General features: G+C 36.5%; 1 protein-coding gene across 1 annotated transcript in view; it reads left to right on the plus strand.

The window, feature by feature from the left end:
- Window positions 1-19,314, plus strand: part of PLA2R1 (phospholipase A2 receptor 1) — a 115,673-nt gene that overhangs the window by 57,202 nt on the left and 39,157 nt on the right. Inside the window, exons 11-13 of the mRNA XM_072811510.1 lie at window positions 4,432-4,604; window positions 16,804-17,006; window positions 18,745-18,890. Coding sequence (XP_072667611.1) covers window positions 4,432-4,604; window positions 16,804-17,006; window positions 18,745-18,890 — 522 coding nt within the window. The remainder of the gene's footprint in view (window positions 1-4,431; window positions 4,605-16,803; window positions 17,007-18,744; window positions 18,891-19,314) is intronic.

The raw sequence follows: 19,314 nt of genomic DNA on the forward strand, positions 1-19,314 counted from the left end.
ATTCTATTAATCTATGTCTGTCTTTATGCTGGTTCCACACGGTTTTTTATTATTGTACTTTCAGTAAGTTTTGAATTCAGGAAGTGTGAGACCAACTTTGTTCTTTTTCTTTTAGTTTTGTTTTGGTTTGGGTTTGTTTTTTTTTTTTCTATTCAGGATCCTTTGAAATTCCATATGAATTTTAAGATGGATTTTTCTATTTCTGCAAAAGACATCATTGGGATTTTAACATGGACTGCATTCAATCTGTAGATCACTTTGGGTAGTATGGATATTTAAACAATTGGTTTTTCAATCTATGAACATAGGATTTCTCTCCATTTATTTGGGTTTTCTTTCATTTCTTTCATCAGCGTGTTGTAGTTTTCAATGCACAAGTCTTTTGCCTCCTCAGTTAAGCTTATTCCCAAGTATTTTTAAAATTTTTGATGCTATTATATACAAAATTGTTTTTGTAGTTTCCTTTTCAGATTCTTCATTGTTAGTATATAGAAATGCAACTGATTTTTGTGTGCTGACTTGGCGTCTTGAACTTTGCTGTATTTATTAGTTCTATAGAATAATAGAATGCAGTTAACTTTATTTTTATTTATTTTATATATTTTTTAAAAGAATTATTGATCTGAGAGAGACAGTTAGAGAGAGCATCCACAAGTTGAGGGAAGGACAAAGGTAAAGAATCTTCAAGCAGACTCCCCATCGGGTGAGGAGCCTGACAATATGAGGCTCAATCCCGCAACCCATGAGATCATGACCTGAGCCGAAACCAGGAGTCAGACATTGAACCAACTGAGCCACTCAGGCACTCCTAAGATTCTTTTAAAAAACATATTTTAGTTATCCTCTTTAAAATTATGCAATAAAAACATTCTGATTGGTATAAATTTAAACAAGCCAGAAGAATATAAACTAAAAAATGAAAGTGCCCTCTCACTGCCATTCCTCCTCCCTCCCAACCAATCCCACTTCTCTCCCATTAACAGTTAACAAAGGTAACTGACATTAACAGTTTGGAATTTGTTCTTGTGTGTATGTTAAGTATCTTTTTAAAGTCTCTATTTCTCCTCTAGTCTTTTGCAATAAACAACAGCCAAAAACTTAATATTTCAGGTCCTTGAAGAATGCCACCAAAAACTTCTTGTAGTAATAATCATGTGCATGTCTCCCATTTTAAAGCTACTAATATTCTATTTCTATTCTTTATTTAAAAGAAAGAGAAAGAAATTTATGATTTTTCAGTTAATTTTTGTAAACGGTATTAAAATAAGAAGAATCCAACTATTCATTCAGCAATAGAGTCAGTTATTTGAATATGGTATTAAAAATGTTAACAATTATGTTATTAAAAAATCCCATTGTAATTATTCATTTCAAAGTTGAATACCTCCTAAGTGGATCACTATATGTAAAACTATTACTATATATATATATATATTTTTTTTTTTTTAAGTGAAATAAGCTCTCTAGTGAAGCTGCATCCAGTTCATTACTTTTTTTCTTATTTCTCATTTTAGGTAATACAAACACTGCTGAGTGTTGTGTTACTCACAGACAAGAAACATATTTTTTTTTCAGCTACATTTTGTCACTGGCTAAATGGATAAAGAAATATGTTCAGTTAGAGATTCAAATACACAATATCTCCTTTTGAAGTGTGAATTTTTTAAATGTAAAATTTATTTTGAAATGACAAAATTTGTCAATGTATCCCAAAAATATGTATTGCTGCCTTCAAATTGCACTTTTAAAATTAAAATGTAATGTTTAGCACCATAAATAACAATTTCTCATCAAACTGATGGAAATTCAGGATATATTTTTCGTATTTACATTGAAAATGCACATTTGACTTCTTAACTTTTTTAAGGAGTTGATTGGAAAACATTATTTTTCTGATTTTAAGAATGATTTCCCTAAAAATTTGATTTTTTTTATAAGTAGTTACACATATGCAATTTGTTTTTCTAAAAAATAACAATTTTTACTTTACTGAATTCCTTAGATATAATATGTTATTCTGGTTCAAATAATAATATAAAAATATGTATATATGGTTACTTTTTGTCTTATGTCACAGCAACATTTGAATTATATAATCCACTGAAACCAGACAAAAAGTCCAAATTTAAAAAAAAAGAAAAAGACTTTAAAAGATCATCTGCTCTATTACTGTAAGCAAGAGCTTTCACAACACTTTTAAGTGTTTGGGACCAAATAGTGAATGGTAACAAACATAAAATGTCCTCTTATTTCTTTATCTGTTGGAAACAGACACTCCAAAGGCTGCATGCTATGATCTAAAGTTAAGTTTTTAGAATATATGATTTAAAAGAAAGACATATTTCCTGAATTTCTTTATTAACAATGATACCTTCTAAACTGTACCAAGAAAACTAGAGTCCTGATTTGAAGGTTTTAGGATCTAATGTATGAGTGTTATAAGCAACTACTTAAAAGATACTTGCCCATTTAAGAAGCACAAGGTTTCTATTGTTTTTTTGTTGGGGTTTTTTTTTGGGGGGGGGGTCTATTGTTTTAAGCAATCATTAATAGTGATAAAATAGCAAATCAGAGTAGACTAAATAAATCTAAAACCAACAGGGAACAAAACCAAAATGTTGTTATGAATAGTGACACCAGTAGCCAAGTTCACAGACAACGTTTTTTCTCCATTATCCAATAAATGCCATAGTACAAGGTAATGGAAGAACCAGTAATATCTCCTGGGTTTGAACCAGCACAGTAACGGTGGTCTGGCCATAGCCTCCATGATGAAGTGCCTTGCTGGCCTCCTAAGACAGCAATCAAAGGCACTGGCTGGGCATGATAACAATGCAACTCTGTCTCAGAGAAGAGAAGGAAAAGCAGATCCTAAGTTATGAGAGCATGAACCATTGAAAGCATAAGGAAAATTACAATAGCATCTAGATAATGTTTAGTTTTATGTACTTTCCTTTTGAAACACATTTACATAAAACTCTGCCACTGCAATCTGGTTAAAAAAGAACTTTTCTAGTTTCAAATGTGTGCTCTTTCGATTATTAATAGAGTACAGAAAATATTTACTAAAGCATAATAAAAATCCATATGCTCCGCAAAGAGGAATATCATGGGTGCCTAAGATCGCTAAATATTGGTAGTGATGTTCATAAGGCAGTTAAAAATTTTAGTTCTTTTCTCTCTTCTTTCCATTTCCTTTGGAACTCTTCTATTCTTGAACGACCCCATTGCTTTTGTTTCCCTTAGCAACTGAAGTATGCATGCTAATGAAAAAATTCCAGAATTGGATGAAAACATCTAATTTGCTTTCCTGGGTTTCCTGGGTAATCTCATCAGGTCTACCCTTTCTTACTGACTCAGCAGTTCTGGCCAAAAGTCACCACTGTTTGAAATGTGTTTCCTCAAAACTTCAGATGTGGGATGCCTGGGTGGTTCAGTGGTTGAACGTCTGCCTTCAGCTTAGGGGTGTGATCCCAGAGTCCCGGGATCGAGTCCCACATCGGATTCCCTGCAGGGGGCCTGCTTCTCCCTCTGCCTGTGTCTCTGCCTCCCTCTGTGTCTCTCATGAATGAATAAATAAAATCTAAAAAAAAAAAAGAAAAAAAAACTTCAGATGTGTTGAAAATAAATTTTTCAAGGTAGTTTACATCTTAGTTTAAAATTTCAGCGCCAGTTAAATTTTAATCCTCACATTTTTCTATTAGATATTCATGTGGAAGCATATATACAAATTTTCCAGATTCCACTTTTGATGCATTCATGTTGGGAAAGGAGAACTGCCACCAATCAATGAACACTAATTCACTCAGCCGTGTGGGAAAAATATTAGTGGGTGTACATCCTTGGTTTAGTTCCTAGGGTTTTAAAATTATCTTCAGTGAATGCACACATATGAACACATTTGAATAAGCCAATGACTCCATGTGCTTGTGAACAAACTGATTTGGGAGCCATAAAATTGCTACTCCAATCTCTGTTCCATTCTCACTAGGCAAGTATGGTGGGTGGGTGCATGTGAACTCCATGTTGGCAATGTTCATTCCTCTTCCCCACCGCACAAACATTATGGCAAGGTATGTGCTTGTAGCCTAATTACAAAACAGGGACATGTTGTGCCAAGGAATATTTTGCTAGCTTTATGGACTTTACCAACTATACTCTGAAACTGGAGCTGGACTCTATTCCTTGAAAGAATTAAGCCTTGTCTTTGAGACTCAAATTTTCCTCACTCATCTATTTCTGGGAATTGCACAGACATTTGGCATGTATTAGTAATGTTCAGGGTCTTTGAGTATTTTTCTGCTCCATGTTCTGAAGAATTCATCAGAAATGTTTACCCTGGTGCCATTTTGTGCACTTCATTATGCTTTAATGACTTTTTTTTATGGCCCAGAAACTTACTATAATCATTCCTTTTTTTCCATTTTTAAGGTTTGAACAGGCTTTTATTACCAGTTTGATCAGTAGTGTGGTAAAAACGAAGAACAGTTATTTTTGGATAGCTCTTCAAGATCAAAATGATACAGGAGAATACACTTGGAAGACGGCATGGGGGCAGAAGTCTGAGCCGGTGCAGTACACACACTGGAATGCACGTCAGCCTCGTGAGTAGAGGGGACTACAATACCACTTCTCCCTCCTGTTTTCTTTGACCAAAATTCCTTCCACCCCATGATACACCTCCTTTGGTGCTTCTTTTATGTTTTCTTATTGCCTAAATCAATTAAAACAATTACCACAGGTTCTCAGGGGGTGACCTATGGCTGGCTATTTTTAAAAGTATAATTCGTGTGACATTTGACAGGTTCAAGGTATAAATTCATTGCTCAAGATCACATATGCCTTTATTAGCAGGAAGTCCAGTTTCTTCCTTCTAAAGTCTTTTCCCCATCCCCATCCCCAACCCCCTCATCGTCCAAGAATCGCAGGGGTTTACTCAGGCCAGAATAGTCTGTTATACTTCAAAGCACACTGAATGGGCACATATGGACATATCTGTCAGTCCACAGTCAGTGCCACTCTGCTGTGGAATGCAGGCCCATTACTTAGGTAAGACTTTCATTAATCCGTCTCCTCCATGGACCTCTGTGGTAACTTAGCCAAGATTTCAGAGTTAGAGCTCTATTAGTTCACTCTCATAAGCTCAGCTCTAGATCCCAAAACATGAAACTGTACCAGGTTAGTCAGTTTCAGAGAAGCAAATGGCTCCAGCCACAACCTACACTAGAACTAGGCCCTATGGAACAGGACACCAACCGGGACTTGACACCCTTTTGCCTCAACATGAGTTCCTATTTGGATGCCTTGGTCCCTATTTTACTTGTGGGTCTCAATCAGGCTACCCCAAGAAATGATAGGCAATATGTTACCTCTACATTTGTTTCTGGAGGAAACGGGGCCTCAGGCTCTTCCCTGAGGAAAGATAAATATTATTGTAATATTATCAAAATAATTTTCATAAATCAAACATGTAATAATAATTAGTCAAATGACTAAATATATCAATTAAAAGAGATTGTCAGAACAGATCAAAACATAAGACCCAACCATATGTTGACTACAAGAAACCCACTTTAAATACAAAGACACATGTAGATTAAAAGGATGGAGAAAGATACACTATACAAATACTAATCAAACAAAGGCAGTAATAGCTATATTAATTTCACACAGCAGACTTCAGAATAAGGAAATTTTTCGGGGATTAAAAAAATGAACATTACGTAATGGTAAAGGAGTCAGTACTCTAAGAAGATATAACAGCCCTGAATGTGTATGTGCTTAATGGCAGAGTGTCAAAATACATGAGAAAAAAGCTGATAGAACTGCAAGGAGAAATAGATGAAGCTACTATTACAATTGGAGACTTTAACACTCCCCCTATCAGATATCTATGGACTACCTAATCCACCAAGATCAAATTACACATTCTTCTCAAGCTCACATGAAATATTTGCTAAGATAGACCACATTCTGGCCATAAAACACATTTTAACAAATTTAAAAGAATAGAAATCATCCCCGAATAGCTAGGAGAATATTGAAAAAGAAAACCAAAGCCGGGGCATCACAATGCCGGATTTCAGGTTGTACTACAAAGCTGTGGTCATCAAGACAGTGTGGTCCTGGCACAAAAACAGACACATAGATCAATGGAACAGAATAGAGAACCCAGAAATGGGCCCTCAACTCTATGATCAACTAATACTCGACAAAGGAGGAAAGACTATCCACTGGAAAGAGGACAGTCTCTTCAATAAATGGTGCTGGGAAAATTGGACAGCCATGTGCAGAATTCTCTTACACCATGCACAAAGATAAACTCAAAATGGATGAAAGATCTAAATATGAGACAAGAATCCATCAAAGTCCTAGAGGAGAACACAGGCAACACCCTTTTTGAACTTGGCCACAGCAACTTCTTGCAAGACACATCTATGAAGGCGAGGGAAACAAAAGCAAAAATGAACTATTGGGACTTAATCAAGATAAAAGGTTTCTGCACAGCAAAGGAAACAGCAAAACAAAAAGACAACCTACAGAATGGGAGAAGATATTTGCAAATGACATATCAGATAAAGGGCTAGTATCCAAGATCTATAAAGAACTTATTAAACTCAACAGCAAAGAAACAAACAATCCAATCATGAAGTGGGCAGAAGACATGAACAGAAATCCCACAGAGGAAGACATAGACATGGCCAACAAGCACATGAGAAAATGTTCCACATCACTGGCCATCAGGGAAATACAAATCAAAACCACAATGAGATCCCACCTCACACCAGTGAGAGTGGGGACAATTAACAAGACAGGAAACAACAAATGTTGGCGAGGATGTAGAGAAAGGGGAACCCTCTTGCACTGTTGGTGGGAATGGGACCTGGAGCAGTGACTCTGGAAAACTGTGTGGAGGTTCCTCAAAGAGTTTAAAAATAGAAGTGCCCTGCAACCCAGCAATTGCACTGTTGGGGATTTACCCCAAAGAGACAGATGCAGTGAAATGGCAGGACACCTGCACCCCAATGTTCATAGCACCAACGTCCACAATAGCCAAACTGTGGAAGGAGCCTCAGTGTTCATCGAAAGATGAATGGATAAAGATGTGGTCTATGTATACAATGGGATATTACTCAGCCATTAGAAATGACAAATACCCACCATTTGCTTCAGTGTGGATGGAACTGGAGGGTATATTACGCTGAGTGAAGTAAGTCAATTGGAAAAGGAGAAACATTATATGGTCTCATTCATTTGGGCAATATAAAAAATAGTGAAAGGGAATAAAGGGGAGAGGAGAGAAAATGAGTGGGAAATATCAGTGAGGGTACAGAACCTGAGAGACACCAGATTCCTGGGAACAACTCTGGGAAACAAACAGGGGGTGGTGGAAGGGGAGGTGGGCAGGAGGTTGGGGTGACTGGGTGATGGGCACAGAGGGAGGCACTTGATGGGATGAGCACTGGGTGTTATGCTATATGTTGGCAAATCTAACTCCAATAAAAAATATATACAAAAAAAAAAGAATAGAAATCATACAATGTCTTCTCTCAGGCTACAGTAAATTAAACTAGAAACCAATAACAGTTGAAAGATCCTGAAATACTTAGAGATTAGACCATACATTTCCAAATAACACATGGATCAAAGAAGAAATCTCAAGAGGAATTTTAAAACCTTTTAAACTAAATGAAAATGAAAATACAACTTATCAAAATTTGTAAGATGCAGAGAAAGTAATGCTTAGGGGAAAATTTAAGGCACTAAATGCATATATGAGAAAAAAAGAAATATCTAAAATCCATAATCTAAACTTCTACTTTAGGAAACTAGAAAAAGAAGAGAAAATTAAATCCAAAGTAAGTCAAAGAAAATAATGATAATTAGAGCAGAAATCAATAAAATTGAAAATAGGAATTCAATAAAGAAAATCAACAAAACCAGAATTAGGTTCTTTCAAAAGATCAATGAAATTGATAACCCTGTAGCCAGACTAAAAAAAGAGAGAAGACACAAATTACTGATATCACAAATAAAAGAAGGAGCATCACTATAGCTCCCAGAGGCATTAAAAGGATAATAAAGAAATATTATGAACAACTCTATATCCACAAATTTGGTAACCTAGATGAAACTGACCAGTTCCTTAAGGTACAATCAGCCAAAATTCACACAAGAAGAAATAGACTATTGAAGTAGGCCTATAGCTATTAAAGAAATTGAAACAAAAATTCATAACTTCCAAAACAGAAAGCACTAGGTCCACAAGGGTTCACTGATGAATTCCATTAAACATTTAAGGAAGAAATTACACCAATTCTCTACAATCTTTTCCAGAAGTTAGAAGCAGAGAGAATACTTGCTGTCCCATTCAGAGTCCAGCATTACCCTAATACCAAAATCGGACAAAGATATTGCAAAAAAAGAAAATTACAGACCAATGTCTCTCATGAAGAGAGTAGCAAAAATCTTCAATGAAATATTAATAAATTAAATCCAACAGTATAAAAAACAGTTATACACCACAACCAAGTGAGATTTATCTCAGTTATACAAGGATGATTCAACATTCAAATATTAATTAGTGTAATCCATCACATCAATAGGCTGTTTTAAAAAGTCACATAATCATATCAATAGGTGCAGAAAAACATGTGACAAAATCCAACACCTATTTGTTTTAAAAACTGTTAGCAAACTCGGAGTACTGGAGAACTTCCTCAACTTTATAAAGAACATCTACAAAACCCACAGATATCATACTTAATGGTGAAAAAAATAAAAGCTTTCCCACTAACATCAGGAAAAAGGCAAGAATGTTCCCTACCAACACACCAACACTTCTTTTAAACATTGTAACTAGAAGTCCTCACTAATGCAATAAGACCAAAAAAAAAAAAAAAAAGGCAAATAAAAGGTATACAGATTGGAAAGAAAGAAATAAAACTTTGTTCACAGATGATAAGATTGTCTATGTAGAAAATAAGAATCAATTAAAAAAACCCTTGAACTAATTAATACGTGATTATAGCAAGATTGCAGCATAAAAGATTAGTGAACAAAGGTCAATTGCTTTCTTATGTAATAGCAATGAACAAGTGGAGTTTAAAATTAAAAACATTATCATTTACATTAGCACCCTCCATATTATAACACTTATATATAAACCTAACAGAAAATGTATGCAACAATCTATGTGAGTAAAACTATAAACTTTAATGAAATAAATCAAAGAAGAACTAAATAAATGGAGAGATATTCCATGTTCATGTATAGAAAAACTCAATATTGGGAAAATGTCAGTTTTTCACAAACTGACCTGTAGATTCAGTACTATCCCAGTCAAAATCCCAGCAAGCTACTTTGTGGACATTGACAAAGTGATTTTTAAGTTTATATGGAGAGGCAAAATAGCCAACTCCATATTGAGAAGAACAAAGTCAGAGAACTAACACTATCTTACTTCAAGACTTACTATAAAACTAAAGTAATCAAAACAGTGTGGTATTAGGGGGGAAAAAAAAGACAAATCAACAGAACAGAGAGCCCAGAAATTGACTGACATGCACCACAGACCTAAATGTGAATCACAAAGCTATGATACTCCTAGAAGATAACATAGTAGAAAACCCAGATGACCTTGGGTCAGGCAATGACTTTTTAGATACAACACCAAAGGAACAATTCATGAAAAAACAATCTTCATTAAAACTTAAAACTTCTGCTCTGAGAAAGACAATGCCAAGAGAATGAGAATTCAAGCCACAGACTTAGAGAAAATATTTGCAAATACTACATCTGATAACGGACTGTTACCCAAAATATGCAAAGAATTCCTTAAACGCAACAATAAGGAAACGAAGGACAGGATTTAAAAATGGACAAAAGACCTGGGGTACCTGGGTGGCTCAGTCAGCTGAGTATCCAACTCTTGGTTTTGGCTCAGGTCATGATCTCAGAGTCGTGAGTCTGAGCCCCAAGTTAGGCCTCCCACTCAGCAGGGTGACTGCATCAGTCTCTCCTTCTACCCCTCCCTCTGTTCACACTCTTTCTCTAAAATAAATTAAATATTTTTTTAAATGGACAAAGCTTAAACAAGGAAGATATATAGATGGCAAATGAGCACATGAAACTATGTTCAACATCATGTATCACTAGGAAATTGTAAATTGTGATGAGATACCACTATTAGAATGACCAAAGTCCAAAACACTGACAGTATCAAATGCCAATGAGACTATGGAACAGGGACACTCATACATTGCTAGTAGGAATGCAAAATAGTACAGCATAGCACTTTCAAAGATAGTTTGACAGTTTCTTACAAAACTAAACATACTCTTACCATCACATAACCCAGCAATCATACTCCTTGGTATTTACCCGAATAAACTGAAAACTAATGTCCACATAAAAATCTACACATGGATTTTCATAGAAATTTTATTCATACTTGCCAAAACTTATAATCAGTCAAAATGGCCTTGAGCAGGTGAATGGATAAAGTATAGTATAGCAGACAAGGTAATATTATTCAGTGCTAAAAAGAAATGAGCTACCAGGCCATTAAAAAAAAAAAATGGAAAAGGGGATCCCTGGGTGGCTCAGGGGTTTAGTGCCTGCCTTCAGCCCAGGGCATGATCCTGGAGTCCAGGGATCGAGTCCCACGTCGGGCTCCCTGCAGAGAGCCTGCTTCTCCCTCTGCCTGTGTCTCTGCCTCTCTCTGTGTGTCTCTCAAGAATAAATAAATAAAATATTTTTAAAAAATAAAAATAAAAGAAATGGAAGAAACTTAAATGCATATTACTAGTGAAAAAGGCCAGTTGAAAAATCTACATACTACATGATACCAACCATTGACAAACGCAAAACTACGGGACAGTTAAGAGAATACTTGTAAAAAGTTGTTTGGAGGGGAGGTAGGGATAAATAGGCAGAGCACAGAGGATTTGGGGGGCAAAGAAACTATTCTATATGGTAATACAGTGATATATATATATATAAACATTTGTTCAAACCATAGCATGTATAACATCAACAATGAAATCTAATGTAATGTAAATCATGGATTTGGGGTTAATAATGATGTGTCACTCTAAATTTTAACAGATGTACCATTGTGGTATGGGATATCAATAGTGGGGAAGGTTTTACATATATGGGGCAGGAGGTATAAGGGAAGACTGTATTTTCCATTCAATTTTGCTATGAATCTGAAATGCTCTAAAATACATAGTTTATTATTATTTTAAACTATACTTTTTAAAGATGCCAGCAAGGTGAGTGAAGTTAACACAAATTACATTTTTGTGTATAAACACTGGTATATATATATATATATATATATATATATATATATATATATATATATATATATATATAGTAGAAACCAGTGACTTTGCATGGCTCTATAAAAGAAACATTATAATTTAGTCAATAAACAACCTACTCATTCTACAAATTTATGAATAATATTAAAATGCAGAGAATAGTAAAGTTCCATGTCGTACTATTACTGAAAAAAAAAAAAAAAGCTCAGGTTTCATTTCTAATATACTTTGGAATTTTGTTAGGAATGTCTATACCTGTCAAAATAAATTAATACATTTTGAGTAGACAAAGTCTTGATTTTTACCTTCCTTGGGGCATATTTGGATGTCTAAAATCTGAAACTGAGGCAGAGCTCCTTGTCATTCATAAGTTTCTGCTATAATTTATTTGAGTGGCACTACTCTTTTCCTGTTCTCCCTGAAGCAAAAATAATATCATGATGCTCAGTTTGGCTGCCCGTGTTGACTGACATTGAGTAAATTGTCTCTGAATAAGATGAAAATGTAAATCTTTTTCTGAAGAAAATAGCAATATAAAAACCTCTGTGTTTCTTTTTTTCTTTTAAATTGCAGTTTGCAGAAACACCATCCTAAATCACATTTTTTCCCCTGCCTGTCATGAAAGTATCCATTAACTTGGTCCTCATGTCAGAATCTTAATCCAGTCCAAACTGACTATATAAATTGACCACCAAACAGGAAGCCTGCTGTTTTTTAAAAACTTAGCCAAGACTCTGTCCTTATGTCATATCATCAAGATATTCCATCTATGGTGGAATCGCAGTTCTGCCACTTTTTTCAACTTTGTATTACATTCCTCGAATGGTGTAATGACCCCGCATATATCCATAACCAGTGTCATCCATTATGAACTCATGGTCTATCTTGTTTCATCTATACCCTCACCCACTTCCCCCTCTCCCATATTTTGTCATAGCAAAGCCCAGACATCATAATGTTTCATCCACAAATATTTCAGCATTATCCCTAAAAGATAAAGACTTCTTTTTAAAATACATGACTATAAGACAATTGTCACAGTAAAAGTAATTAATTATAATTTCCATGACATAAATCTTCAGTTAATTCTGAAATTTCTAAATTATTCATAGATACTGTATAATGGATTTTACACTATTTTGCATCCATCTATTAGTCAGGCTCTGTGACAAAAGTTTTGTTTCTAAATCTAGATGCTACTGCAGAAAAGGTGTGCTTCGGGCAGCCTGAGTGGCTCAGCGGTTTAGCGCCGCCTTCAGCCCAGGGCCTGATCCTGGAGACCTGGGATCGAGTCCCACGTCGGGCTCCCTGCATGGGGCCGGCTTCTCCCTCTGCCTGTGTCTCTGCCTCTCTCTCTCTCTCATTAATAAATAAAATCTTAAAAAGAAAAGAAAAGGTGTGCTTCACTCATATGGGATAACTCCAGAGCATTTACCCCAATCTTACCAAGTCAGTAGAAATCTTCTGCCAATGGCAGGGAAATTGGGATCCCAGGAGAGCACATCAGATCCGTTTTTCTTAAAAGTGACTCCGCATAGCAAGGAAAAGCCTTCCAGCCAGCAGATAGATAGGCAGAGCCAGTTTAAGGCTTCCCAGAGTTCTGAAACGAATCACCACATAAATGAGGGCAAACTTATTCTCATTTCTGGGCACTCTTTGGAAATGTCCGTATCTCTTTATAGTCATGTAAATAATGTCACATGTATGTTACATGTCATACAAAGTAAAAATGGGATTGTAGATGTTGAGGGAAGTGCTATGGGCACACACAGAAAAGAAATGTAACAGGGGGAATGAGAGGGAGCTCCATGGAAATGGAGGAACATAATTTGAGGGGAAGATTCAATCATTCAACAGCTCTTTACTGTATGCCTGCCCTCTCTGGACCTTGACATTGTCTCATGGTAGATGCAGTCAAATCTGTTTTCAAATTCTGCATCAAACCCTCACCATGCGGCAGAAAAAAAGGACAGAGAAGGAAGGGGTAGGAAGAGGACCTAAGAAGTAAGGATTATTGCAGGATGGGAAAATAATTATACTCAAGTAAAATAATTGTCCAGAGGCTCTGAAGGCCCAGCTACAGTTCCCTCCTACCCTGAGGCCACAGATTGATTTCGTTCATCTACTTTCAGGTATTTGGCCAGAGAGGATAGATAGAAGCTTTCCAAATCAGCTCAATTTCTATGGTTAGTGGCTTTGCCAAATGGGAAGGACTAGAATAGTGAATTGGAATTTCTTAATTGACCTAAAGTTATCCATATTTGATGTTTGATGGAGAGAGTGAAGGGGGATAGAGGGAGGGTAGGGCACGTAAAGAAAATCAGTTTAAATGTGAGATTCACCACTGAGGAATAGGATGATAGTTTTTCTTCTCCAATGGGAAATGAGTTATTGAATTTGAGAACAATTTCTGTAGGAGAAAAGCCCCCTCCACTGTCTCCCATACCCTACCTTATTATTTGGCTTTTGCAAGCACACCCACAATATAGGATTATAAATTCGGTTTATATCTCCCTTAGCCCAGTCTCCCTTTATTACCCTGCTTTACTGCTTCTTTGGGGCTGAGACTTTAAAATTTGGGTCAAATGTTCCATTAAGTTAACCACTTTAGAATACCAATAACACTCCTGCAGCACTTTTCATCTTCATAGCAGATCACAAACATCTCCTTCTCCACTAATGAAGATGAGTTGAGTATCTATAGTATCTAAAACCAAAGCTATTTAATCATTGTCTGATGTGAAAAAGTAAGACAAAATGCAAGACCAACAAAAAAAAATAGTATATTACATTTTAAACTTGCTGATTCGAGCTTTTTAAAAATTCTTTGAACATGCAGGAAGAACTTCTGCCACAAAATCCCAGCTTTTGTAATGAAAAGTCAAAATAAGAATAGAAGCAACATCTTAGGGGTGGTTTTAGTCCTTCCTATCTTTAAGGATGCTTTTAAATACATTATTCCATTTGATCTTCATGAAAACCAGTGAGAAGAAAAGGGACTGTTATCCTCACATTTCAGACAAAGTTTCTTGTGATTAATTACCTGTTTGGCTTTTGAGTCACTAAATATTTGTGCTGAGACTAGAACTCCAAACTTCAGGCGCCAAGTCAAAGGCTGCTGGGGAAGGAAGGACGGAGGTGTTGAGGGGGAGTGTATGTTTGCCTTGCTCTTTCAACTAGAGCAACTCCATTGGCCTGTTACATTTGGGGCTTCCATGCAGATTTCCACATTTTGATTTCATTAGAATCATTAGAATCTCATGACAGAGTATGCAGCATCTCCTCTATTGTTCATGACCCTGCTGGATCATGAGCTGCATTCTAAAATTACATTGAACAGGATTGCAAAGCTCCTCTTTCCTTGAACAGGATTACAAACATCTCCTCCTGAGAGGCTGCAGTTACATGCTATAGTGCTTCCCCTTTGCGTGGCTCCCATCATTCATTCATCTTTTTTTAAGATATTAATTAATTAATTAACTTATTTATGAGAAACACAGAGAGAGAGGCAGAACACAGGCAGAGGGAGAAGCAGGCTCCATGCAGGGAGCCCAACTCGATCCCAGGACTCCAGTATCATGCCCTGGGCCGAAGGCAGGCACTAAACCGCTGAGCCACCCAGGGATCCCTCATTCATTCATCTTTAACACTGTTAATTAGCTGTTCTGGCCAATGGAGCTGACTGATGGTCTGTGTATGCACCAACTCTCTCTCTCTTGACTTTGTTTTTCTTCTATACAAGTCATACTAGTCATGTTTTCTTGTTTTCTACTGGTTACTTTCACCTTTCTGGGTCTCTTTGACGCATCAGCACACACACACACACACACACACACACAGAGGACTGTGAGCTTCCTGTGGAAGGCCGTGATGCCTAGTGTCTAAGGTAGGACATGAACTCAGGATTGTTGAAGACACAAACGCTGGTTCTCTTTCTCCCTTATTCCTTCTCTTTTTCCACAAACTCTTCCATTCCTTTAGGAGAGGCTCTTTGTATATCATCCTCTGTCTTCTATCTCACTATCTCTTAGTCTTTCTGTGAGCATAAAATAATCACCCATTGCTGACAAGGATAAAGCCAGTTGCTCTGTATCTAAAAAGAAATTGAAGCCATTCCTTGTGAAGGAAATTAAGCAAGACAAATATCTAGTACCAAGTGACTACGTTTTTAAAAGTGCCTTTAGGTCCAGAGTCATCAGAGTCTTCAGATGTTCATCTATAATTGCTTCCTTTTTTTATAAGCACCCCTTGAAAACTCTTTTCTCCTTTTTATCTTTCAAATTTCAGCTCAACTGTCATTTCCTGCAAATCCTTTACTGACATCCTGAAGCGGACTCCATCACCCCTTCTGGAATCTCCCAAAGAAATCTGGACTCTCCTTTACAGTAGTACTTCATACATTATGTTCAATGCAATTAATTCTTTGTGTCTATGCCTCACACTAAAATAAAGAATTTTTGTTTTGTTTTGTTTTGTCCTTTTATCCCTAGCAGCTACTATACCGACTAGCCTGGTATGCAGATATAGGTGCACAATTTTGTTGTTGTTGTTGTTGAAGTTGATTTAGATAAATGAACACTTTGGCTTCAAGAAAAAAAGGTTCATTCTTACTTAATTTTTATTCTATTTTTGGAATCGGATTGCTTTCTACTATTCACTGATATTTGAGGTGTATTTTTTAGCTGTCCTGTGAGTTATATAGATTTGATGACAAACGAGCATCTTAACATAGAAATTGTTTCTATGGAAAAATATGGTTCATTTTCCAATATGTTCAAGCATACACAAAAGAACAGAACTTCATCCAGAACTAGATGGTCTTTCCCTTTTCCTTAATGTCTGCCTAATTCCACCCCCAGAGTTTCACCCCATATGGAATTTCTCTCCACTCTCCCGTGGTTTGCAGTTTGGCTTTCTGTTATGTACCTTGCCTTGAATCCATCATTTATGTATTTTCTCTGTCAAATCTGTTTCTCAGAGGATAAGCACAATGCATTTTTCATTGTTGATTTTTCACAATGGGGTTTCAAAGCACAGTATACAGAGTAAGTGCTCAGTAAATGATGGTCTGAATTTTTCTCTGAGCAGTTAAAAAAAAAGCTCAATAATTGAAAGTAGAGGAATATTGGCATTTGACTGAAATATTCGAGGCTTGATTGAATACTGGGGATATTTGAGTCCCAGGTTGAATAGTGCCTAGCTCCCTATCATTTGCCATCTGAGCTTCAAATGTCCAAATTCCAATCTTCATGGGCTCTTTTCCCTTACTTTTTCATCTTCTATTGTTTGCTTCAAAGATGAAAGGAAGAGAAATGAGATAGTTCTGCTAAGAAAGCATTCTTTTTCATCTTTCTTGTTCTTATGTGGCGCTTCTTTATGAGATGTCAGTTGTGCAATGCTCTAAAGACCTGTCTTCCAAGAACAAAATGTTCTAGTAATTCTGGTATTAAAAAATGTTGTTTTCTGCTTTTAGGGTACAGTGGTGGCTGTGTTGTCATGCGAGGAAGGAGTCCACCTGGTCGCTGGGAAGTGAAGGACTGCACACATTTTAAGGCAATGTCCCTGTGTAAGCAACCAGTGGGAAAACAGGAGAAAACGGAGCAGGAAGAGAGATGGCCCTTTCACCCCTGCTATTTGGACTGGGAATCAGAGCCTGGCTTGGCCAGCTGCTTCAAGGTGATGCCAAGGGTACCTAGGCATTCTCAGTGGAACCAACATTATTTCAGTTTTGTTCATGTATCCCAAATTCCTTTACTCCAGACCAGTGCCTAGCACACAGCAGGTACTTAATATTTATTGGCTGTATCTATCTTTTCAGTTATATTCCAAAATAAGTTTAAGTCAAAAGACTGACATATCTCTGATAATACTGAAGTCCTCTTCTTGAAGATTGGTATCAAGGCCCTAGTCAATACTGTTCTGACTGCATAGTCCCAAATGAACAAGGCAGATGCTCACTGGGTATTGAAATGGTACAATTCCATATCATTTGTATGAAAATGAATAAGTCTCTATTATGGAATAACACCATTATGCTGCTAAAAATAGCTTTTGCAGCTTAACAGATACCTGAAGATCAAACAAATTAATAGATACAGTTGATATATATGTGTGTGTGTATATATATATGTCTGTGTGTGTGAAAATTGTGTGAAGGAATGTCTTTTTGCAAATCAGCTTTAGATCCTAGATGTAAATCAGTATCTACAATCTTCTTGTCATGAAACATCTAAGAATGCATTCAGTTTAATGTACACATGTACAATCCTACATCAAATTCATCAGATAACAGTGACCTCACAAAGGAATAAGTTGAACCTTAGAAATTAGCAAACTGAGGCAGCCAGATGAAGTGATTTGCCCAAGATCACAATTATTTATTGACAGAGTTGGAACAAATGCCTGATCTCAGGGCTCCCAGTCCAGTGCTTTTTCCATTACAAATTACTCGGACATGTCAACAAACGTGTGGTGTGTTTGATGGGCATGGTGCTAGGATTGATGAATTTTAAGTATTCAAGAAAAAGTTCCCAGAGGAGGTGAGTTTTGGCATATAATTTTAAGATGGAAAGGCTGCGCTGTGTCCCACAGGACCAGGAAACCTATTCATTCTGGTCTCAGCAAATCAGAGTCTGGTGAAGCCTGGCCGCAGGATGCCTGCCTGGCATTACAGACTCTGGCACAATGTCAGGCAGATAAAATTGAGGAGTGCACAGAGGCCTCAGGTCTGGAGTTCTGTATTTGTGGACCTTCACCCTTGATCCTAAATAAAATCAGAAGTACATCTCCATTTGACTGATGTCTTTCTGCTACTGTGAGGACAGCTGAGAAACAACAGAGAATTTAGGCACAGCTAAGACCCAAAGACCTTAGTAATATACCTGCCCTGGTCCCGGGTCTCATTTCTCATTTCCAGCTATAGGTTAGCCAGATTCATGATCATTCAGCCAATTCTAACTTGTCAGAAGGTAATCTGGTGGGATAGAAATTCATGGGCTCTTGAAGCAAGGACTTCTGGATCTAATCCTAGCTTTGCCTATTTGTAGTTGTTTGACCAGAAATTTGTAACCTCTGTTAGCCTGACTCCCCGCATCTCTTAATAAACATTTATTAAGGGACAAGTATATGTCAGTTACAGGATATTTAGAAGAAGAAAAAAGAGTCCTCAAGGAGTTTATTTATAAAACTGAGCTCATTATATCCTCCTCGTGAATTTGTTGTGAGAATAAAATGAGAAAATAGTTTTACGATGATTAGACACATCCTAGTTCAATAAGTGTTATTTTTCCCTACTGGGTCAAGCTTTTAATATAGAATAATGACAATTGTACTACTGTTATTTTCTTGTCCAGAATTAAATCGCCTCACCTTATCCATGATAGTGTCAACTTTCTTTTTTCTCCTACTAAACCAGGTATTTCATAGTGAAAAAGTCCTAATGAAAAGAACGTGGAGAGAAGCAGAAGCATTTTGTGAAGAATTTGGAGCTCACCTTGCAAGCTTTGCTCATATTGAGGAAGAGAATTTTGTGAATGAACTTTTACATTCAAAATTTAATAGGTAAATACTTGTTAATTTTGAAAAAATGCAATCAAATATTCTGTTTCCCAGTAATAACTTATTAGGGATGAGTATCCCAAATATTTGTTTAAAATCTCAAGAATTTGTTTTAAGCCGACACAATTAGCCATTAATTGTGAAAGAAAAATTTATTCATATAGTTTTATATTTATTTATTTTTTTTTAAATTTTTATTTATTTATGATAGTCTCACAGAGAGAGAGAGAGAGGCAGAGACACAGGCAGAGGGAGAAGCAGGCTCCATGCAGGGAGCCCGATGTGGGATTCGATCCCGGGTCTCCAGGATCGCGCCCTGGGCCAAAGGCAGGCGCCAAACCGCTGCGCCACCCAGGGATCCCTAGTTTTATATTTATATTACACCAAGTTCTTATTCTATAAAACAAAGAACAAAGTGATGGTTGTT

Source organism: Canis lupus, chromosome 34 (assembly GCF_048164855.1).
Source record: "Canis lupus baileyi chromosome 34, mCanLup2.hap1, whole genome shotgun sequence".
Taxonomy (NCBI): Eukaryota; Metazoa; Chordata; class Mammalia; order Carnivora; family Canidae; genus Canis; species Canis lupus.